At 37.4% G+C, this 25,722-nt stretch overlaps 1 protein-coding gene across 1 annotated transcript; it reads left to right on the top strand.

Moving 5' to 3' along the window:
- Nucleotides 1-101: 101 nt before the first annotated feature.
- On the top strand, nt 102-25,629 carry LOC136242212 (ATP-dependent DNA/RNA helicase DHX36-like). The gene is made up of 24 exons (XM_066033636.1): nt 102-266; nt 4,872-5,176; nt 5,223-6,280; nt 6,552-6,630; nt 8,051-8,206; nt 8,309-8,408; nt 8,456-8,621; nt 8,672-8,767; nt 10,120-10,225; nt 10,284-10,364; nt 10,419-10,489; nt 10,546-10,675; nt 11,209-11,335; nt 11,768-11,829; nt 11,881-11,950; nt 14,272-14,321; nt 14,376-14,464; nt 14,512-14,602; nt 14,809-14,950; nt 16,113-16,207; nt 16,256-16,347; nt 22,976-23,063; nt 25,047-25,143; nt 25,197-25,629. The coding sequence occupies exons 1-24, from the start codon at nt 143-145 to the stop codon at nt 25,442-25,444; spliced, it is 3,723 nt and encodes a 1,240-aa protein (XP_065889708.1). The 5' UTR covers nt 102-142; the 3' UTR covers nt 25,445-25,629.
- The last annotated feature ends 93 nt before the right edge of the window (nt 25,630-25,722 follow it).

Raw genomic sequence — 25,722 nt, 5'->3', positions numbered from 1 at the left:
ACTGCCTTACCAGTCTCGCGTGGCCCACCATAGATATTTAGTCCGGGCTCGTGCTAATTGTGCATTAGCGCGAGCCCGGATGGGCACGAGACTTAAGTATATAGAACCCGTAGCGAGTGGGTGTAAATCGGCACGTGCTGGGATGATGAACAAGAGAAAGTTTGGAACTGGGAGAGGGTTTCCTCCTAGAGGGAAGGGATTGAGTTCGCGCAGTCCTCCACCAGAGAAGCGGTCAAGGAGGGATAACACTGGGAATGCGTCTCAAGGTGAGTTTGTAGTGTGCTTTAATTGGAATCTGTTAATTTTGAAGCGGACTAAAGGCTTATTGTTCTTGTGAGAGAAGAAAAACGTATGTTTCCCTAATTACAAATACCTCGGACGTATGCGACTATGGCTCTAAATGTATGGTGGCAAGGAGAGGACAAAAACCAAAACATGACATACACAAAACAAGTTGATGTTGGGCTACTTCTAAAAAAAGCCAGGCGCCATGCAGCTAGCTAAGTTCTCTATTACTGCATCTAGAAGAATTTCTAGCAAGGAACTGTGCTGAGTGGTAGTAGAAACATAGGAGTATTTGTTTATTTGCTGTTATTATTATTTTTGTTTGTTTTGTTGTAATTTCACTCCTTGCCACACCCACCTTATGATCTTCCATGTTGTGGTTGCGTGTGCCCGAGGACACACCACACTTTCAGTTACTATACAATATATGCATGCATTATTTTCATCATCATTGATGGTTCTCTCTCATCTGGAATGAGCGATATCCACAATGACGTTTCTTGACGTTGCATGTACTATCTGTGATGTCACAAAACAAAATGGCCGTCGTAGTGTGGGGACTTTGTACATGGAGGTATTGGACGAGATGGTGTTTCCCTATGATAGCATTTGTAAATTCGAATAAGGGCGAAGTTAAGGCTTATAGTACATAATGTAATACATATAAGCCTATCTGTGTACGAATTTAAAATTTTCGGTTTGCTTTCCTTGTTGGAGCACATTTTGCATTGTCATGGTGCATGTACTACTTCTTACCTTTGCAGGTTTTTGCAATTGACTTCATCCCTTTTGCAGTAGAGTTTGTCGCCTTTGCAGTAGAATTTGTCCCGTTTGCAATTGAATTCATTGCTTTTACAATTGATTTTGTCACTTTTGCAATTGATTTTGTCGCTTTTGCATTAGCACAAGAATTAGTCTATAACAAGATTGGCAACTGCAGTAAACACAAAAACAAGATGTAGCAGCTGCTTCATGATCTTGCTGAAGTACAACTGTTGTAAACAACTCCTTATAAAATTCTTCTACTATGGTGCTTCGCCATTGGCGATGGGTATGGTCACTCGCGAATAAGCTAATTAACTTGATAGACAGCTAATGGCTTCATGTATAACCAGCTTAAATTACTCTCTAGTGTCTCAAGTGGTATTCTTCATGGCAAAAATGATTCACCTTGTGATGAGTGGTTGGTTTCTTGTAGTCAATGTAGTTATGACAAATTCTTGTGCAAATGTGACTAAATCAATTGCAAAACTGACGAATTCAATTGCAAAACTGACGAATTCAATTGCAAACGGGATGAATTCTACTGCAAAGGCGACGAATTCTACTACAAACGTGACAAAGTCAATTGAAAAGGTGACAAATTCAGTTGCAAAAACCTGTATTATCTCGTGATTCCATGTGTATAAAAACTACAGACAACATTCATTTCGAATACTGTGTGCCAAAGTCTAAATACCCCACACTAACATGGCCATTTTGTCAATTATGACATCAAATTTTGTAATCGCAACGTCAAAAAACCTCATTGTGGATATCACTCATTAACCAACTGCAGTATGTATTGCTAAGCTATTTTAGCTTTGGTTTTGCAATTTATTGTAAATTCGGATTTCATAATTCATGAAATTTCTGTAATTCTTGCTATGCACTGCTAAGGAAGCACTTGACAACTGCTTTTAAACACTGTTATATAGTTTGACTATTGTATTTTTTGTTGCAATTTTTCTCGACAAAGTCTCAAAGCTGCTCTTCATGTGTTCGCATACGTAGGAGACATGCTAGCTCCCTTTCAACTCGAAGGGATATGCTATTCCTGGTAACCTACGGGACCTGCACCATTGTGTTTCAGTTATTAAATGGACAGTACGTCGGTATCGAAGCCGTTCAATTCCATATTATTTCACTGCCAGTGAAATCATTACATTACCGGAATTACACACACTTTTACAGCAAGTATACCAGGAATGGTAGGATCCACGCTTGTACATCACTAGTTAGCCACCCAAGATATAGTCTAATACATTTTTCTAGCTGCACAACACTGTAGCAGAGATAAACAGGTGACTCGTTACAGCGTCTGACCACTCACCTGGTTGTGATACATGAACATAGGTTGTTGTGTAATGTTAATTCATACAGCTGTGCCTCACTATGATTTCACAGCAGTAGGTTTACAAGAAAGCACATTTTACAAACTTTGCCCACTACTTTGTCATTCTATGTCATGCAATTAGGTAATGTTGTGTCATAAACTTACTTCACCACATAAACAATATCGATGCACTGTCCCTTTAAAAGCCTGTGGAACCTGAAGGGAAGGTAATTCCAAATTCTGAGGAGAATCTCCACACCCATATTTCAGACCGCTGGAAAGAAACCACCTCAGACCAAAGTTCACCTGTTTAAAAGTTTAAGACACACTTCATTTCGATTTTACTTTTTGCTTTTACCATTAACAATTTTGCTCACGTGGGTGCGTACAGACAAACGAAGTATGTAGGCACACAAACACACACACACACACACATAAGATAATCGTGTCAACAAGGAAACTGACCAGTTGTTACTTTTGCATGTGCCCTGGCGTCACAGCAGTGTGAAGAACAGGTGCATTAATAAACAATTTGACTACACAGCTTGATTATGATGGCGGAAAGTTGTCACTAGTTGGCTTATTAGGTATTTGTGGCACAACAGCAGTATAAAGCTTGCGACCACATTACAGATAACGTAAAATGACCATTCTATCCCATCTGGGTCTTTGCTAAAGTGAAGACAAAACATACTTAAAACACTCTAGAAAACAGATAGGCGCTAAGCAGAATATTCCATGATATTACTGAACTTCTCTGTTCACCCTGACAAATGTGGCTACGTTAAATGGTACGTCCCATAATCAAATTGCTTTTAGGAATACTTATACAACTACCAATTACTGGAATAGTAAAGTGGCCATTACACTTTGTTATTAACAATGTTCAGCCTGTTGTTACGCAGCATTACAAACAAATAACGCTACAAGGAGCACTTCTGCAATTAATCCATTTACTAAGGAAAACTCAGTTACAAATGTAGAGAAGCCATTATAGGTACTCCTAGACTACTGTTGTAATGTTTATGATTTTATGTTTACCACATAGGTATAAGCATTGTACATGGTGCTTGTATTATGCAAGCTATACATGTAACATATTGACAACAAAAGACACGAATTTGTACTTTAATACCGTACCATTGGTACCTGCTCTACAGTGCAGAACTTGCCATATTGTATATAAATATATGGGCTTTGTTTATCCAAACTTTAATTATCTGAACACAACCTAGGGCCCAATGAATTTAAATAATGGAGGGACCACTGTACCACACTCCCTCCTGTTCCCTTTACTACACTACAACCCACATGATTGTAGGTATTTACTTGCGGTTTGCATGCATTTTACACGAAGAATTTGAGCAAGTTTTGCTCTACATGTTTTCATACCACATACTGTAAACGACAAACAAGGGGCAGTTAGAAGGGAGTTAGTAAAACGTGGAATAACGGAATTGCGGAATAATGAAATAAGCAAACTTCTCTTTTGCAGATTGTACAAATAGTTACATGTTCTATAGCAATCATACTTTATTTACACCTTGCAACAGCTCTGTATGACACGCCACGGCAATAGATAAACAGCAGCTGGGCGAGCATTAAACAGGATGAGCACACAACCAATCACTCTAGAATGATCTACAGTACCTTCGCTAAACTTACTTATCTATACTTACTTATCTATACTCCTTAGATGATATAGCTACAAAACGCCAAGACCTAGTTCTATTTTTAGGGTAAACCAGCTGCCCTTCATGTGCATACGACCGAATTTATTAGAGTCACACTAGAATTCAGTAGGGAAGTCCTGTGGTTGTGTGTCTTTAAATGGATTTCAAAACTCTTCAGGTTTGAATCAAGAGTGTAGGTAAGTAAAGTTAGCGAAGGTAGGGTGATTGGTTGTGTGCTTGTCCCATTTAATGCTCGCCAGCTGCTGTTTTATCCATCGCCGTGGTACACCATGCAGAACTGTTACAAGGTAAATAAAATATAGTTACTATAGAGCATATAACTATTTGTATAATCTGCAAAAGATAAGTTTTGCTTATTTTGTTATTCCACAATTCCGTTATTCCGTGTTCCGCGTTTTACTAATTCCCCAGTTAGAAGCTTCATTGAAGCACTACTTTATTCTTCGATGACTAACGCTTTGCTTGGTGCCAAAACCACTTTGATACATGCAGCAGCTGGAGAGAAGAATGCATGGACTTAAATGGAATGTAGACGGATGGACAGATGGCTTTTCAGATAGAAGATAGATATTTGGTTAGGAAGTGCAGTTTGATTTTGCATTTACTGAGTTTGAAATCATGATAAAACAGAAGGTCTAGCAAGCTGTTATTTCTGTAACAGCAATATTACACCTGTAGATCTTGTGTCAAATAGTAATTCAGTGCGAAAAGTTATTCTAGTACTTTGTATTAGCTCACACTCTTTTTGACAGGACTGTTCACTACTCTTGAGTATGTGTTTTTGATATGTTATGCAGGGTTTACAGAGAGAAGAGTACGTACTGTGCGCGATCATCTCTCACAGCAGGATTTGACAGGAGCTGGAGCAGAGAAGGAGTTTCCTCGGGCATGGGGTCTGCTACATGAGACAATGAAAACGAAGTTTGGTGTAGACAAATTAGATTTTTCTACTACCACACTACAAATGCCTGGCCATGAGGGAACTGTATACAGATGTACTGTGAAACTAAGCAAGCCAAGAACATTTCAGGCAACAGGAGAAGGCTATAGTTCACGTGTTGCTGAAAGCCGCTGTGCTGCAATGGCATGCAGAAGCCTTAGGGTATAATATCTAATTGTTTCGAATAATGGTTATGTTTTGTTAATAGGAGTTTGGTGTGCTGCCAGGAGGAGGTGGTAATCAGTGGCAACAGCAAGAAAAGGATGATCAATTTGATCCTTCGGTTCCCCAATGTATTAGCATACCACCAGATTGGCAGAACAAGCTATTTGAAGCAATTACCACACTGCCGGAATGTGGACACTTCATTAGTTACCAACGGTTAGCTCAGTATTTTGGCCACCCTATGAAGAGGAAATCACTTCTACAAGCCCCACCTACTCTTGCCTCTGCAACTAATGTGAATGGAGCCCCTCAACCATCAATAGGACCTCCACAAGGTTTTGACCAACCTCCAAGCTTTGGATTCAAACATCAGCCAGTTTCCAGTGATCCACGTTCTTCTGTGTCAGGCCCTAAACCATTGTTCCCTGATCTTACGTCTGCTGGGGACAGATCACATGATACAACTGTGAGATCACATGATACAACTGTGAGAACACATGATGCTGTAAAAGCAGCAATTACACCTAAAGATGATCGCCCAAAGAAGTTTGAGTTGTGCTTAAAGCAGCAGTCTACTGGAGAAGAGAGTTCTTTTAGTTTATTGCTCCCTCCCAATGTAATGGACTGTTTTCCCAGTTCACAGATGATCCAGTGCCCTAATTGCAGTGTATGGGTTAACATATTTCTAAGAAAGATTCAATCAGAGAGTAGTAGCAGCAGTAGTAATCCCCAACAGTCAGATAGCAAGTACTTGACACCCTCCAATAGGAATGGAGTTGGATATGGTCAGAGGGAGGAGCAACCTTACAGGCAGGAACAGTTTGAAGATCGACCTCCACTCCAGATGTCTGTTTATAGCACACCTGCCAGTGATCATAGCTTTCAATCTAGCACTGGCTCGGTGCAAGATATAAGCCACCCTGGGTTAAGTAAAGAAGAGAATGAGATGTATGATGTATTCAGTGGACACCTGTACACTGCGATAGCTCCTAGTGAGGCACAGGACAGGTGCAGGGAGATGGCTCATAGTCTCTCGATCATCCGAGCCACAAACAACATGAACAGAGAGACTGCAGCTAGGCTACCCATAGCAGCCATGAGGTGTGTGTACGTGGCTGCGCGCGCGCGTGTGTGTGTGTGTGTGTGTACATGTGTGTGTGTGTACATGTGTGTGTGTGTACATGTGTGTGTGTGTACATGTGTGTGTGTGTGTGTGTGTGTGTGTGTGTGTGTGTGTGTGTGTGTGTGTACATGTACATGTGTGTGTTTGTACATGTGTGTGTGTGTACATGTACATGTGTGTGTGTGTGTGTGTGTACATGTATGTGTACATGTATGTTAATGTCATTATTTGAATTTGTTTGCATTATAGAAGTAGGATTGTCAACTTATCCAATGAACATCAAGTGGTGATAATTTATGGGCCCCCTGGCTCTGGGAAGACTACACAGGTAATAGAGACTGTAGTTCTGAGATAACTAATTACTGTTTATCATACAGTAATGTATATTGAAGGTATGGGCTTTTCTGGCCAAAAATATCATCCCAACACTAGCCTCACTATTCCTTTATGATGATCTTTAGTATTGAGGTATTAACAAGGGTGTATCCATTCACTAGACTGGATTATTGGACTGGATAAAGTTTGCTCAAGCATATTTTTTCGACCACAAACACCTTTTTTCAACCTTACGCTTTATAGCACAAGCGTGCCATGCTGAAGGTCTGTAAGATGCCTGTTTAAAGATGTTATGAGTATGTTGAAAAGTGCTATAGCTTTGGTGGTCTATTTAATGTTATAACTTTGGTTTGAACTCTTGTTACACTCACTGTATTTTTTTTTGCAAATACATGTATGTATAACCTTACCTTCCTGTTTGAAAGTGTGCACATTGGGAAGCTTAAATGTAACCCTGTGCGCTCGTTGCTATTTACAAGCATTATAAACCAAAGAGCCAGCAAAGCTAGAGTGAATGTACAGGCTATAGGTAATTTCTATAGGCAAGTTTCCTTGTTTCAGTACTTTTTAGCTATTACCTTGTTTTACTACTTTTTTTTTCTTTGATCCCTAAAAATTTTTTCTACTTGTTGCAGTACCTGGTCTGCCAAATTGCATTCAACTATTTTGACCACTTATTGACTTAATATCACATTGCCAAAGTGTGGTCACTGTTTTTCATGCACAGTGGAGCTAAAATTTAATTTCAATTTTGCAGATCCCTTTGGTATTATTTAAATGCATGTGTTGCAAACCCTCAAGTACTATTTGTCATGTTATTAACATTCAAGACTTCAGACAAGTATGAGTGGTGTTCTTTGTGAGTGGTATATTAAAGTTCGTCTGATCTAGGTCAGAGTTTGTTACCCAGTGGGTAATGCTTTATGTATGTAACATATTACTTCTGTGGTAACTAAGTAGTATAACGAAAGGCTAAGTAATGAAGTTACTGTTATTAGGTAATTTTATTACTACAAGTAACGAAGTTATTAATCTCGTTACTAGTCCACTGAGTAATGCCTAGGTACAACCAAGTAATGAAGCCCACCTCGAATTGATGATGAAGCTTATTGACCAGTTTCTTTCTCTTAAATAAAATTATAGCCAAGATTTGCACATTGTCCAACAATGCAATCACGTCACGTGATAAGGTGGTAGTTACACACGTGACAGCTTAAGGCTGTGGACATAAAGTAATATAATATGTAATATTATAGTTACTTTATTTTATGGGGGTTTATATGTAACTATAACTAAATACATGTAATTTTAGTTGCAAGTAATAGTAATATGTAATAAGTTACTTTTACAAAGTAATTGCCTTAACACTGTTTACTGATCCTAATATTAAACCAATATTCCTTGTTCTACAGGTAGCTCAGTTTCTACTGGAGGATTACACAGATAGTGGTCGTGGTTCTTACTGCAACATTGTGATTGCTCACCCACACAGAGTGGTAGCAATGGCATCAGCTGAGCGTATTAGTGCTGAACGTAATGAAAAGCTTGGAGATACTGTTGGCTATGAGGTGCATTAAACATGTACTGTATAGTGTGTTTGTGTTTGTGACAGTGGCAGTGTTTGTGATGTGTAAAACACACATGTGAGATGTACCATCTACCATCTACAGGTTGACGTAGGATATTGTGTTCCCACAAACAGTGGTCGTATCATGTTTTCCACCAGTGAAGTTCTTCTAGCTAAAATAAGATTAAATCCTCTGTTGATGGGTAAGTGTTAATATTTAATTACAGTTCCTGAACACTACTACACATAGGAGTCAGTCATGTGATCATTGATGAGGCTAATGAGAGGAGGATACACACTGATTTCCTGTTGGCTGTTGTCAAGCAGATCATAGCTTACAGGCGGGACCTCAAGGTGGTTGTTTTGACTACCAGTGAACAAGCAGACAGTTTGTCAAACTATTTCTTAAATATGAGGTGGGTCACTGGTGTTTTGCGATCATATTGATCACATGATGTATTATTAGATACCAACAACCAGCAATGTGTGTTGAAATACCAGTGGACACACCCCCAGTGAATCTGTATTATCTGGATGATGTGGAGCAGCTCTTGCATTGGAGGTATATATGGTTGTACTACAGTATAGTATATGTGACCATCTCAGCGAAAACCCATCTAGCTTGCATAAGCATGCATTTTGAGGAAAACGAAATTAAAAATAAAAATTGTTGAAAGTACATACTGTATGTTACAAAGAAATTTTTACGCAAGTTTTAAGTGAGCCATCACTCAGAGAAGGAAGACTCAAATCGTTTAAACCTATACACCATTTTATTCACCTACTGTATTCATGGGGAGTTCAAAATCTTTGTTTACTTTCTGTAGCTCCAATGGTTTGTGTGTCGCATGCGTTTGTTTCTGATGCGGTAGACATAAACTCCGTTTCTTCAATAAAACTGCCTTCATATGCCTATGTGCAAGTAACTGCTGGGCGAAAACTAAACTTTGGTCGATCTGCCGATCCATAGTGAACATTGTAAGCCAAATCCCAGCTCTGTAGACTAATCCAAATGGAAGTTATGGCTGCTAATGTAAGTGCCTGGAATTTATTTTTAGTATAGTCACTGTACAAATCGATTTCCTTGCTCTTCCTACTACTGTCTAGCATTGTAATTCCAAAACTACTCACCATAATCAACTGAAACTTTGGTGAACCATTCCTTGAACAATGTTGAGAAAATAAAAAGAAATTCGGAAGTTGTACGAACTAGATGGGCTTTTGCTGAAATGGTCACATAAGGGAAATGGACGTGAAGCACATATTGAAGTGGGCATTATTTGGAACAAGAAGCAAAAGTTAAAATGTGCCAGAATGTTTATTATCCAAATAGTACCCTCTTCAAAATATGTCCATTACCTGAGGGTACCATTTATTTTTGCAGGCACATCCATATGCCTATGTAAAAGATTTTACATTGGGATATATGTAGCTTAGTGTAAAATAGTGGCAGGATTTTTCATTTCCCACTTCCAGGTTTATGTCATGTCATTGACATGTTTATAACATAACTTCAAAATGCTAGCTAATGACAATCAATTGCTGACTTTACAACAACACCAGTTAATCACTGATTTGTAAATATAGTTGCAGCTTTAGATTAAAAAAAAATTTAAAAAAAGAGGAAGAAACCGTAAGGATGATTACTGCACATGACATCTAGTGTAACAGCAATGAATTGTTTTCGCATAAAGAAAGGTTTTCACTACACTTTAATTGGCTAGGTACATAGCAACTACTTTAAGTCTTACAATCAACAAAACGTGTATGTGCAGGTGCATGCATTGCATAAGTGCATGTGTTCTCAAGCATTTGTTGTGTTGTGTGTGTACAGGTTATAATGTCTACAGAATAATGAATTATGTGTGTACTGTTGTGTATGTGTTACACAAATGCTGATGCCTCTTTATACAGATCAAACATGGAAACTACTTTAGATGAAGGCTTAGGAGTTGTTGCTGATGTCAACGTGGCTTTGGTAACAAGACTTATCCTACACATTACTGACACCCAATTACCAGTAAAGATGATGTACATCAAATAGGAATCACAGGTGTCATTAGTTGTTACTTTTTTAGGGTAATATTCTAGTAATCCTCCCTGGCTTGAACGAGATACTTGCAGTTCAGCTGTCTTTACAGAATGCCCTGCGGCTTGAGGTATGTAGTTACGTAGTATTGAAGTACCACTGAGTTGTTATGCTGTTCATACAGAAAGGACAATTGAATATTGTATTGCTCCATTCAAAACTGGCAGTTACTGAGATACAGAAGGTACACCAGAGGTAAGTGTAATGTGTTGTCATTGCCTTGTGATGGTGTGATGGTTTAATGGTGACAGGGGTATGGTACAGATGAGGAAAGTGATTTTAGCGGATAGCTTAGGAGAGACCAGTGTGTCAGTAGAAAATGTCTCTTATGTAGTCTGCAGTGGAAAAAGGAGGGTATATCGCTTTGATCCTGTTAAGAAGGTAATACATGGCATATTATGATACTGTAGCTCTGCATGTTATACATGTTGACAGTTTAAATACCTAGTACAGTGTATGTACATACTGTATGTGTAGTGTAGTTTTAACTTGTTTGTTGATCTACTGATTACTAGTAATGTACTGCACATATTATCTGACAGTTTTGTTGTGCGCTGGCGTGAAATACTGGTATGAAAAGTTTCTGAATACACTGTGCACACTTCCCTTATTTCTTTTACTGTATATAGATAGGTGCAGCAGTAAAGACATTTATTTCTGATACTATTTAAGTTAGTCAACATGTTTGAAGATAATCCACATTTGTAAAGGTTTTGTTATTATACAAACATACCTACTAGCTGTTTGTTATTTCCTGAAATGTAACCGATTAAAAAGTTATACAGTACCTGTATATGTAGCAAGATTCTGACTATCCGTGTGATGTCATTATGGATAAGGTTCATAGTCAGCAAGTGATATACATTATTTCATGTATATTCAGCAACTGTTAACACAATATCATATCACTCTAGATGTCAGCAATGGTCAGTACATGGTGCTCAAGGGTCAGTATTGACCACCAGTGCCACCATGCTGATGCTGCCAAACCATGTGGTACTTGTTACTGTCTGTTCAGTAAGAGAAATCATCAGGAGATGAGTAAGTGATTTTGTCTAGTTAGTGGTATTTATGGCTATGTAGTGTGTGTAGTACGATTGGTGTAGTGTTGATTGGCATAGAGTAGTATAGTGCAGAGTTATCTGACAATACAGCTGTACTTACTGCATACAGTTACCCTATTGGATATGCACTAATGAATTTTTAGTACCACTGTTCCTAAATTCATACAAAGTTTCAAGGTATATACTTTTGTGGATAGACGAACTTCATGATTTCATTGATGCAGTTTTTTTTTGTTTTTTTTTCAAGAATGAACCACGAGATCCTTGAAATTTGAAATCCCTCTACGTATGCAATAAATTTTCATCACATGATGTTTTCTCCATATCAGTTGTAATACAATTGTACAAGTTTTTTTTTGTCTTTCACTGTAGACCCATTACCTTAACTATGTGCATGTTATGTGTGTAGGTGATCGTCCAGTGGCAGAGATGCACCAGGTGTCATTGGAACGTGTAGCACTGTTATCAAAGGTTAGTAATGTGGTATTGGTGACAACATGCACTAGTTACACTTTTCTACAGATCCTTTATCCCAACATGACCATCTCGGAAATGTTGTCCAAGGTTATTGAACCACCTCCTGTCATGTCAGGTAACAGTATCGTGTAGTAGTGCATAGTTCTTTCACACAGTTGTGAGTGGTATGTGTCTTATGTAATTACATAGTTGTAACATGTACGTTTGGAATTTGCATGATATGTTCGCCTAAAGCGCAAGGGCTGAAAGTCCTTCGGCTTTGGACATGCATAACAAGCAAATTCCAAGTGCCCATAGCTAACTAATACAATTTTTTTTTAAATGAAGTAGAGTTTCAGTGATACTAATCAGTGAAACTAGAGATATGATTGATGGTAGTTATTACTACATACAGTGGAAACAAACTCTCTGAATTAAGGACACAATAGAAAGAAGCTCCATATTAATGTAAGGATTTTCTTACATGGCTATATTGTAATGGCTACCATCATTCATATACTGTATCTTGTTTCACAGCTGGAACCCTACTTCATTTTAATATTAATGATTTTTAATTACACTAGTTTGTTAGTTATAGCAAGAGTTACAGTAATAATAAGGGGAACTCTTGGTTATATGCTCTCCTGGTTATTGTGTCTTGTTCACAACAGCAAAACCACAGCTGATTGTAACTAGAAGGGGCGTGGTCATTATGTGTTCTGATTGTTAATGGCGTGGCAGCATGTTCTGATCGTTTAGGGGCATGGTCAGACTGTGTGGTCATTTTGTAAATGCAACTACACATGCCTACTCCACTTACAGTAGCTTAAAAATAGTTTTGTGGCATCTAAATATGTTTCACTAAGGAAAGTGTTGATGTGGAAAATTAATGCCTTGGTATAGTTCCCTTGTGCAGAAAAGGCAATGACCATGTAATTGAAGATGAAAAGGAAAGACAAAACGCAGAAGACAGACACTCATTGGAACCAGAAAAAGTGCGTACCACCTGTGAGTTTGTTATTGTGGTACGAAATGGTGGTCATGCACTGCTTTGTTTGGCATCTATCATTGCGAGTGTGGTCAGGAGGCAGACCAAAAATCGTGTTATAGTATTTTTTGTGTGTGTGTGTGTTTTTTTAAATCTGTATCTAACTGTCTGAGGTATCGTTTCCCAACTTCCAGGGTAGCAAGCAGACATGAGGCCAAGTACATGAGTACTTAAGTACAAGTTTGAAAGCACTTGTACTTTACTTAAATATTTTCTTAATTATCCCAATGTACTTGTACTTATACTCAAGTATTTTGCTATGTACTTATTTGTACTTGAGTGCTTAGAGTACTTTTAAGTATTTCTAAGTACCGCAAACGTAGTTTGTACACAGTGAGCGTCAATGAAAATTTGATGAAGTTGTAGTTTTCAACTTCTTGAAATTCTAACTATGTATCATGTAGCCACAAGCAGTTGTTTAATAGGAATTCTGGTATCATGAATTGCATAACCGTTGTCATGAAGTCAATGCTGTCACATGAAAATGAGCCCATCATATCGAGATTTGAGTGGCTATACTTAAATTTGTAAAAATTTATGACTATGGTTGTGAAATTTGTGATAATATAATAATAATGCTGTTGTTTAAATCGGGGAGAATGGTTGACAAAAACCTAAAGGCACCTGCTGTCCTAAAGTATTTTGCAATTCCTGTCCTGAAGTTTCATCTGAAGGAGACTGTAAGGCTAAATGCATCTACTGTAATGAAGGTTTGTTGAATTGGTGGTAAGAAATTATCATTTATAGTGCATGAATTCTTCCACCACTCCCTGTGGAGAAGACAACTCAACTGAAATTATTTTACATGCTGAACTTGATGAATACTTGGAAGTCGTATGTGTACCAACCCTGCAGACTTTTTGTAAAGGTAATTGCAAAGCTTATCCATACCTTTCCATTGTCGCAAAAGATGTCCTTTCTTTCAGTGTCTGTATCATCTACCCGAGTTAAGCAGTTATTTAGCATTTTAGGAAAAGAATTTAAACCTGAGTATAGTAGATTTATAGTGATTTAAAAATTGAATGATTATATGTAGTGTAATAGTTCTGTGAATATAAAAACCATACCTTGCATGTTTGTACCTCCAGTTTAAGTCATTATGCATGGCTGTATAAATTTTGCTATAGGAAAATGTACAGTACCTAAGTACTTCCTGTATGTACAGTGTACTTGTACTTTACTTAAGTACTCTTGTGATTTCAGTTGGGAGTCCTTGTACTTGTACTTCACAAACTCAAAAGTACTTGTACTTTACTTAAGTACTTTTAAATATACTTGGCCCCATGTCTTGACTAGCAAGAATAGCAGAATACTCTGTCTGAGCACAGGGAAAATCCAACTCGTGGCTGTGTTGCACAGGGATTTTTTTGTTACTGTACGTGTTGGATTATCATGATGTTTTCTTTTAGTGACATTAGCCATCAACAATTTGGTTGCCATGGGAGCAGTGGATGATGTGGTGAGTTGAGTTTTATGATTTGACATTTCCATGGTAACCATATGTGTTTCTTAGGAGAAACTTACACCGTTAGGTACTGCAATGGCTTCACTGTCCACTGAGCCTCAGATTGGCAAGATGTTGTTGCTAGCGGCAACATTTGGGTGGGCACTTATTAAAAGTAGACTTGTGTTAACATTTGTACTCACAGAGTGATAGAGCCAGTACTGACAGTAGCATCATGGTTTGATTGTAGTGATCCATTTGTGTTAGACGATATCCCTTTTCAACAGCAGATTGAGGTGAGCTGTGTGCATTCTGTTGGGTGGTTTACATCCACTATTGTTTTCATTGCATTTCTCACTTACAGTATAGTAAGAGTTTACTGGGAATATGCATTTCGAAATTGTTAAGACATAAATGCGTATATAAGCAACTTATTTTGTATCCCATAATAATGATAGTACAATTTCTATGGTTATAATGTTGGATGTGCTTGCTGATGTAGGGAAGATTGAAGTATGTGGCAACAACCAATAGTGACCATCTCGCCCTAGTTAATGCTTATAATGGATGGATGCATGCTCAGTTCTCCAAGGCCTATGCTGATTCTCACTGTCTGCACATGGGATCACTATTGATGATCAAAGGTATAGCCCTACACTTGTATAATCAGTGAGATGGGTTTATGTAGCTTGGTAGACAGTATACTGTTTTGCTACAAGCTTGTTAACTGTCAGAAGTGGTGAAGAAGGGTAGTTATAGTAAAACGCTGAATACGGAATTGCGAATAAGCAAAACTTATCTTTTGCAGATTGTACAACTAGTTATATACTCGATAGTAATCATACTTTGTAACAGCTCTGCATGGCACGCCATGACGATGGATAAGCAGTAACTGGGCGTGCATTAAATAGGATGATCACACAACCAATCATCCTACAATGATCTACCTTCGCTAAACTTAATTATACAGTTGATTCAAACCTTGAAATCCCTTTAAAGACAACACACAATCACTGTGCTCCACTAACTCGATAGTGTGGCTCTAATAAATTCGGTTGGATGCACGTGAAGGCCAGCTAGTTTGACTTAAGAATAGAACTACGTTTAGTGCTTTGTAGCAATATCAATTAAGAAGTATATATAGTAAGTTTAGTGAATGTAGATTGTTCTAGAATGATTGGTTGTGTGCTCGTCCTATTTAATGCTCGCCCAGCTGCTGTTTATCCATCGCCGTGGTGTGCCATGCAGAGCTGTTACAAAGTAAATAAAGTATGATTACTATAGGATATATAAGTATTTGTACAATCTGCAAAAGATGAGTTTTGTGCTTATTCTGCAATTCCACTATTCCGTATTCCGCGTTTTACTAACTTCCGTGAAGGAGCTGAGCCATCACAATCCAAAATTATCACTGATTATATTTCTTATGTGCGCCAATGACAGAAGTGGAGATGTAATGCTATAATGAGTTATTATGCAAAACAATTTTGTGTAAAATTCTTTAATGGCCTTAATTTCATGATTATCGTTTTATTTCCCAGACTAAAACTCAGCTAGATTTTAGATCCTTGCATATGATTTTCAAGCTGGATTTTTTTACCACAATGTAATTAATCAGTTACATACATGTATGTCAACTGTTTACGATGAATGTGAGCAAATTTTTTAAAGGCCTGGTGTATTGTGTAGAACTCAGTTTCATGCACTTTTACTGCCTTTTGTGAGTCAACTGCATGTATTAATGATATAGACAACACTTTACTGTCTGTACATGGATCCAATAATATTATGTATCCACCACCATAGGTCTAAAGGAACACTTCACGTCAGAGATGCTGGGGTTAGATATTGGCAATCCTGAGCTATTCAACCGACATGCCTCTAGTGAACACATGGTTAAGGTTGGTGTGCTTGGCTTGAGTTGTCACTGTACACTGTTTTGCTGCTAGGCAACCCTGTGTGCAGGAATGTATCCCAATTTGTTGCGGTGTTACCGTAGCAACAGGGGTAGCCAGTGGGAAAGGAGTCAGATGGAAACAAAGTAAGTATCTAATTGTAATAGTTGTACTAGATATCCACGGCGAGAGCTGATGATGTCAGGAGACAGAACTACTCAATGACTGCATATGCAGCATAGTTTGTTTAGTGTGTTGACTGGTATTTGTTTGTGGGAGGACTGCATGATGTACTTTAAATGGGAACATAAGTAGTAGGACTAAAAACAAAATAAGTCTGTTCTGGGAGTTGATTTTTAACTCACAGCTAGATAACATCAAAAGTCATTTTACACATTCCTTTTACCAGCAAAGTAGAGTGGTGCTGTACCGCTCTTTAGGGAAGACCCTGTATTATACCACTGCAGCTTCTAAACTGTAAACTCTGTTTGATAAACATGGGGCTCCTAACATTGATTCATCCTTGTTCTATGATGTCATTACTGACCAGTAGTGACAACAAGTGGTGTTCTATATAACAAACGGGCATGTACCATGTGAACTTATGAAAGTGACATTTAAAATGAACAAAATGTCATGACGGCTATAGCCATGTAGATATCCTTTATACTGCAGAAGTATAGTTAGTAACACAATATATACATAATACTACTATGTAATATTAGCTATCCAGTAGATTTTGTGACTAGTTAAGCCAACCCTTCATAAATGATGATGTAATTGGATCACGAATAGATATTTAGTTTCATGTTACTTTTTAGACAGTATAGTTGCTGTATAGCTTGGTTAAAACACAATGGCACAAACTGATGGTAGTATCCAGTATACTAGATAGCTGATATACTGTAACAAGTATGATATATAGGGAGCACTATCCTTATTCTTGTACTGCACTTGTTGATCACCATGGTGTATACATGCATGTTGTACATTCATAGGGTGTACTTGGTATGATACAGTATTTAGGTAACAAAGTATGTATGGTATTAACTACCTAGTACATGTGATGTGTGTACTTAGAGAACTGATATGGCTACATGGTATCAGCTAAAGTCTGGCAGTTGAAATGTGTGCCTTACACCATGATTACCATGTTCCAGATCATTTAGCATACTGCTGTGTATTGGAACATGTACATGTGCCAAAAATGTTCTTTAGTTAGCTTGGACCCTGGAGCCCTTCAATAGGTACTCCATGTGCGGGGCTAATGGCCTGTGAATTTATCTTATCCTGTAAAGATCTTCGATTATTGGAAAAGGTTTTTTTGCTATTGTGTACTGTATAGCTAGAATTCCAGTGCTGATCCACAACAATTTCTGAAACTATGACTAAATCCTTATAGACCTTTTACAGTTGTGTGAAGATGGAATTTAGTGTTTAGCAATTCACAACAGGTTCACCATTTGTTCTGGTTTTATATTAGATATCATGAAAATCATGAAGCAAAGGGGGTAGCCAACTTTAGTCTTACATTGAACACCACTCCAACCATCATTATGCATGTTCAGATACTGTTTAATGCTGTTATAGGCCAGCTGTGAATTGGAGAGTTGTTTCTGGTCTTTAATAATAGCCTGTTTAGTAATGGTGAGTAGGTAGTTGATGGTCAGGATTACAGTTGAGCTTTCACAACTACTGCAGCTCATTGTAGTGTTTTGCCATACAGTATGTAACTGGTCACCACACTAATCTGTGATAGGTGATTTATAGTTTGATGTGCATAACTAGCTGTATGGGTACCTCTGTAAGGCCTTACTTCTTTTTAACTCTCATCACATTGTGTAATTAGGGTGATCCTTGTAGTTATTATTTGATCAGATTGCAGTTCTAGGAATTTTTATCAGTGTATAATACCTTTGTTATAGTGAACCAGAAAGTGAAATATTTATTTCAGTAACTAGTACATTCCTCTAAAAATGGATTGACATTGGTAGCCAAGATGTAGAACAAGTCAAGTCTCGACCATTTTATTAAACTCAATTCTGTATTATTGTACTGCATGTTCAGTTCTAAAGGCACTGAACGTGTGTTTCTCATGCATCACTTGGTTACTTGTAATATTAGTTATCACGTGATGCTTCTTTTAATAGACTTTTAACCTTCTGTTCTTATGTATATGGCTATGAAGTAGAATGTAATGCTAAGAGTAGCTAACTAGATATACTAGATTAGAAGAGTATCAATTTAAAGGGGGTTCTCGATAACCCAGAAACATCCTATAATTCCCATGCTAGTTATTATAGTAAGGTTTGGAAGATAATTTTCATTGTTAGTGATTTGCATTCATGACCAGTATTACACATTTCAGACAATAAAAGTAGCGCAGTGATTGGACTAGCGTTTTACAACTGGTCCACTAATTCTTACATGTCTACACTACTTGTAGCAGTGATTATGATATGATACAGTATCTAACTGCTTGGCTATATCTTCACCATTTGTGTATTGCAGGTGAAATTTTAAGAATGCTGTCATATTGACACACTCCAACACTGTGCACATGTAGTCATCAACTAAATACAGGTTGTATATTTTAAGCATTTGCTGTCAAAACATTAGCCAATATATCTAGGAATATAAACCATTGCATTTCGTGCACGTAATCGCACTGGTCACATTCCTAGTTGTATACCAAAAATATACATAGGGGAAGAGTTTATTCTGATTGGAGCTTTCTCAAGTGGTGTGTGAAGCTAGACTGCTACAGTATATACCACAAATACAGTAGGAATGGGTATTTCGGGTTTGAGACATCACAATTCTAGAACATAAATTTAACTATCATGGATTGTCATAAAATGTGCAGACATATAGTACAAATCAGCTGGTGATTGTGTAGATAATAGTGAAGCAATACCATACTATAGAGTAGATGGTAAGTGTTATCGGTGAGATGAAAGCGACACTGATAATTCTTCATCTGTAGGAGGAAAACATCACTTTATTAGATCACTTTTATTCTCTTAATCCATTGCTGATAATGTTACTCAACCCATGGTGTTCTTGTTATTAGCATTACTGATCTACTCTATATATGTTCAGCACTTTTGTGCTTCACTTATAGCATTTCTTGCTTCATTGATGGCATATCATGGATCTCAGATGTAGAGGCTCCTATTTGTAGGTATTTTTCTTGTTTTGGAAACAACATTGAACCACTACTGCAACTGTTCAACAGATGAAATGTATATATAAATTTTTTAGCCAAACACTGGTACCTAAATGATTGGTCAGTAGATCCCAGGATAGGAAAGTTGAGAACCTTGTGTATCACTGGTGATGAGATGTGATGGATTCTTAGGCATTTGGTGGGTAGTATACACAGGAAGGAAAATTTTCTACTAGATTGTGAGCTGCACAGTATGGCATTATGGTTATTAGAATGCTATTGTATCACATATGCTGTTGGTTTATTATTTACCCGACTGGTCTGCCAATAAGAGCAGACGTAGAGTAAACAAATGCTCTTACCTGAGGCTAACTGCAACACCACTAGGGTGGTGTATCTCATTCTATACATTGGTTATGTCTACATTTTTTTCAGCACACAACATAGATTTCACAAATTTCTACTTTACTCCACTGTCTCCTAGACCTTAGCATATGCTTTGTATGCTGAACGTCACAAGTACTTGTTAAGCATGGATATGTTAGGATATTCCGTCTGTACATGTACAAAAATATCCATGTAGCATTCTCATCTAAATTGTACAGCTTGACCCTTTGTGTAACAATATGACGTCACCATTTAAATTATAGGGCTTGTGATCCGTTGACCTAGAGTTGGAGACTAAACCTTGGTATACTGAGTTTGTGGACGTATTATGTAAACTTTTAGAAATTGCAACCTGAAAGTACAGTATTTGGAATTAGGCTGCACTATTAGAATATTCAGCACACTAAACCTGTGTATTAACTATAGGGTATGCTTTAATACTTTTATAGATTTTTTATGAAATGATCTACTGTTACTTACAGTACATCATTGAAGAAAGCCAGGCACCTTAGGCATAATTAACCTTCATTTTCAAAATTCATAATTTATTCTGACTGTTGCACAGTTAAGTCACTTACTATAAAGACTAATCAATATTCCAGTGAACATTCACTCTCGGGTCAACAAAGTCTGGTACATAATGGAGCACCCTTACTCTATAATATTCACATAATAGTTTTCTGTAACTAGGTCAGTACCAACATGTGCTGGACTGAAATCAGGTACATCTACTGGTATGTTTTTCCACAGTTTCACTGTTGATAGAAGTAAAAAAATACAGTGGACCCTTGGTTATTTGAACTCCAATGTGGTTTGGGCAATGATAAAATGTTCAGATAGATGGATTATTTGGATAACTGAACATTAGAGCTCTGTTGAATTACTCTAATAGAACATACACTTGTACTCAAAATACTCTAAAAGAACAGTCATTTTGGATGAATGAGGGTTGGATAAGCAAGAGTCTACTGTATTATATAGATTTTTTTTTTGCCACCTTTGGAAAGTATTGGACAAGACCTTCAGTTATTTCTGCTGTGTGATAGGTAAAGATAGCAATTTAGTATGCATGGCATGTTCTGGAGACTACTTTTATGACTTTCCATTAAACAGGATTAAAGATAGGCTTGGGCTGGTTATGCTTTGAAAAGAGCCTATCATACTTTGAAAATCAAGGTTATGCTCAAGAGATGACCGTTTTATTGGAATTTATTATTATTAGTACTTTACAGTGACCAGCACTTATTGACTGCTGCATTAGAGTAATTTGCCATTCTATCCAAGAAACAGTAAACGTTATAATAATAGATATCAAATGCCGTTACAGTGAAACCTCACTTAGCAGCCACCACTGATTTAGACCACCTCATTGTAGTGGCCACTTCTAATAAAGCTAAAATGTACTTGAAGGGATCAGCAACAAAAGGGGACATGTGCCATTTGAAAATTTAAGTTACTGTGTGGTGGGGATTTTGGTACATAATTGAGTTTTTTGAGACCGCAATAAAATGAACTTTAAAGTATGTTGTTTACTTAGTGACAGCATTATTCACATGACTAAAACAAATTTTAAAAAAATGTAAATGCACATCCTTTTTCCACTTACCACTTATACCCTTAGCAGTAAGACCACTTCATTTTGAGGCTATCATAGGTGGTTGTATTAATGAGGTCTTAATTGTTAATTATTTGCTGTCTCATGCACATCACACATTTTAAAATCATGAAAATAAACCTCTTTGTAGAAATGGTTTCTTTCCAAAGTGAGTACAAGTGTAGTTAATATATGTAAATGAGAAAATATTTGAATCCATATTAGAGTTTAATAGTTGAAATGTGAAGAAATTGCCTTAGGACGAGTTGTACTGTTTCTAGTCCCTAAGTTGATCGTGTCGGAAAAGGCTTTAACTCTAAAATGTATTTTAAGTGCATTTCTTATTCATAGGCATAGCAAGATATTTTTTGATAGAGGGCTCTAGACTCTCAGTTTGGTAGGGCACATAGTTGAAGAACAAAAAAAAATGGTCAATACTTGCTAAGAATGGCTGCCCTCCATCAAAAGTACATTGTATCACTGATAAAGCACATAAAAATCATTATTTACAACTTAATAGTTTGCTACACTGCTCTGAATATTGTGACTGCTTTATTAGAGTAATTGACTGCTCTTTTAGAGTATCTTGATCTTTTTGCAATTTACAATCAGAAAAGGGCTCCACCCCCCCCCCCCCCCCTCGGGTTGCTACGTCTATGCTGTCTGCATCAAATATGTTGTTCCACTTATCCCACTCCATGCACCATCTGATTACACAGTTTTGTGCATATACAATTAAATGTAATAATTGAATGCATGACAAGTAGTCAGGCTGTGAGTGAAGCCAGTGAATTAATGACATTGTTTGGATCCAAATTGATGCCCCTAATTTACATTTAGCTAGTTAGTGCTCTAGTACTCAGTGTATCATACTGCAGAGTTCTCTCTATACCTTGGTTGCTAAAGACATGTTGAGCCTGAAAATGTATAGCTGCCTGATGGTTACTTTGATTCCATGTCTACTATATTACATTCACAACAACACTGTAACTCCAGTCACTGTTGTGTATTACATGTAATGTTGCAGTATGTTTTAAAAAGGATCTGCACATAATTATAAGGATCATTAATTTTTTTACTGTAGAGAAAGAACGGAAAAGATTCTTTTATTGTGATATAGTTTGAGGTATTATAAAAGCTGAAGCATCTGTCCTTTCCCTGCTTCTGTTCTTAGCCCTTCCCACATATGAACACCTTGCACTGTCAATACAACTACAGTGAATTATGCAGTTAATCATTCATAAATAGTAGTAACAGAAAAGTTACATACATAATTTATGGTACCTAATAATCGCTGTTGATGAATTTGTACAGAAATTGTGAACAAGACCTTACCACAACAATCAAAATAAAAATAATAAAAAAGCTAAGCCATACCCAAGAAAGTTCAGGGGTAAGGTTAAGGGTATATTTAAACACACTAAACCTGGAGTCTGTCTTGCCCAGGATTGTCTCAAACCATTAATAATCTGGTATGTAATACAGACTTAAAGATTTCGTCTCTACTATTCAGTTACTCATCACATGATGTATCATAATAAGCACTGTATATTGGCTATTTAAATAATTTATGGTGTACTAAATGTGATTGTTGTGGCTAGTGATGTGACGTCTCATTACTCAGGCTTGATGGGAGTGTCAGTAATCATCCATTGTCAGTTGGTACACTGGACAGTCAGCCACAGTGTGGCTGGTTTGTATTTCATCAGAAGGTAATTCAGTATAGCTTTTAGGGTATTAGTGTATAGATCTCTGTGGTAGTATAAGATTAGAAAATGAATTTACATGGACAATATGATAGTTATTGCCTGTCCAGTAAGGTGTTAATACCAAATGTGCTATGTTGGCAATCAAAATGCAATGTCAACATAATGTGTTTGAATATGAAGTCACACACATCAAAGTACTAACAGTGGATATAAGCCAGTTATATCACAGCAGTTGTGGAATATATTACACTTATCCTCCTCCTCTGCCTCCTGTCAATAACTAAGATATTCTACTCCTGCTGTGATATAGCATAATGTACTAAGTCTTGAAGCAATAAATATCTGCAATACATACAAAAATGCAGACTTTCAGCTCACACTTTATAGTAGATATTTCTGGGCTGATATTTCTGGACTGATATTTCTGCTTCCCCTCCTTGTAATCTTTTTCCTTATTTCATATAAAGGAAAGCTCTGCATTTTACACACAACCATGTCTTCTGGGATGTCAGTAGACTGGTTAACACAATGTATAGTGAAAAGATTGATAGTAATACTAGCACAAAATTGCAACAACAAACCCTCAACATCTTGCAGGGCCAGCTATATTGATCTTCAAAATGTTTTCGTTAATAATGTAGTGTGCAAAATGCATGAACTGTACACACGGGGCTTGCATATATAGTCCCCTAGATTGAGGCCCCCTATGTCCTGTGGCCCTAGGTGGCTACCTACCTCTCAACATTTATGCAGGCTACCTCTAAGGCCAGCCCTGCAGCATCAACCAGATTACATATGATGAGAGGGTTCAGCTCTCTTGAGTTCACTATGCTGTTTAACAATTGAAGGGGTCAGTGGAAAAAAGGGGTAACCCACATTTGAAAAATAAAATAGGTGTATAGTGGGCATTAAATAGAAATTGCTGAATTGTAGACTAATGTAAATTTGGTTGTGACTTGAACTTGTAAGTCCTATTGTTAAATTTTTGGAAACATTGTTAACATACCTAACCAAGCAATTTTGCTTTTACAAAAAGGCAAATCTCAAAATGTGGGTTACCCCCTTTTTCCACTGACCCCTTCAATTATTTAGTGTATTTTAGTTAACACTGATGTTTTTATTCAACAAGATTGACTTATCAAAGGTCAATCTTGGTCAAAGGTCGAATGTTATGCATGGTCTGGAAGAAAATGCCTAAAATATATTCAGTAGGTTACAAGTCTAACTAGTTTAATATAACCTGTGCATATTACACTCTTACACAAAACCTATATGTGACCCAGTCTGGGAAAACCGGTCTTAACGCCTATTGAGAAACGCCAGTTTTAAGTATTTAGTGTGTTGTAGCTTGCCAATGGTTGAAGCTATGTGTACCAAATTTTCACACGTTTTACACCAATTCCTTACCTTCCAGAGCATTCACTGTGCAAGTAGCCAACAACTAAGTTTCCCGCCATTTTAGATAGTTTTAAAACTGAGGTTGACTGTATCAGGTGAGCTACAAAAGGGGTGGGAGGTGGGGCCTGGAAGTCAGGCAAGATGGTGTTCAAAAATTGAAAAGGAAGGCGTAGGGATGAATTAGGCCAAGTTTTGGGCCATTCAGGTCTCAAAATTGGCTAAAATGAAAGGAAATTTACAGCAGATGTACTTATTCAACACCACAGAGCTATACAGCCATTCCCAGGCTGACCAGAGCTCCATTAAGGCCCCACACTGCATGTACAGATCGCCACTGGGTTTGGAAAAAGCAGTCAGCAAAACCAGACCACTCAAGTCCAGCTGATTTTGATTGTGGAGTTAGGTAGTTTATTCATGTAACTTTTTGTCTTGGGTGAAAAAGCGAATCTGCTGACATGGGCAATAAGACCGGTTTTCCCAGACTGGGTCACATATATAGTGCAATAAAATATGTTTAACACTTCATATTAGCTAATAATATTCTGTATATTAGCTATGTTCTTGTTAGCTACATGTGACTAACTACAGGTAATGGGAAGTGGCATTTTGGTCAATGACTGCACCATTGTAGATCCTGTGGTACTTTTATTGTTTGCTGGTAAAGCCATTGAAGTTGTACAACAAGGTCAGCGCCAATGATGGTCACAATCTGTACTATCACATTTAGCTTGTGTTTAGATGGAGATGAGGTGTTGATCAGTCTTGATGGGGATGAGTGGCTGGTGTTCCGTACTATGGCTATCACTGCTGATATTCTTGATGCCACAAGGAGAGGGTTACAAGCCGTTGTGAATCATTTCATTACTACTCCATCCACCAGTACAGCCAGCAATGTCCCACAGCCCTACATTGCATTCACTAAATGTGTTTGTGAATTCCTTGATGATAATCCGTGTACCACAGCTTCCAACAAGAGCCAAAATTAGGGCACAACTGTACTGTTTAGTACAATACATACATACACACTATTAGAACATTAGACCAGTAGAAAGCATTAACCTAAATGACATTATAGAATAACCTGGTGTAGATGGAAAAAAGAAAGGGTACCATGACCTGTGTACATTGTAATACAACCTGTTATAAATTATGATTGGCTATTATTTTGTCATATCAGTAACACACACAGACTAATTCAAATGATGGTAAGCAGAACAATATTATGCAGCAATACCAAGTGCTTAATTGAGTAAAAGCATATATT

The sequence above is a fragment of the Dysidea avara genome, chromosome 13, assembly GCF_963678975.1.
Source record: "Dysidea avara chromosome 13, odDysAvar1.4, whole genome shotgun sequence".
In the NCBI taxonomy this organism is placed as follows: domain Eukaryota; kingdom Metazoa; phylum Porifera; class Demospongiae; order Dictyoceratida; family Dysideidae; genus Dysidea; species Dysidea avara.
Note: the sequence above shows the minus strand (reverse complement) of the source record. Positions and strands in the feature narration are given on the sequence as shown.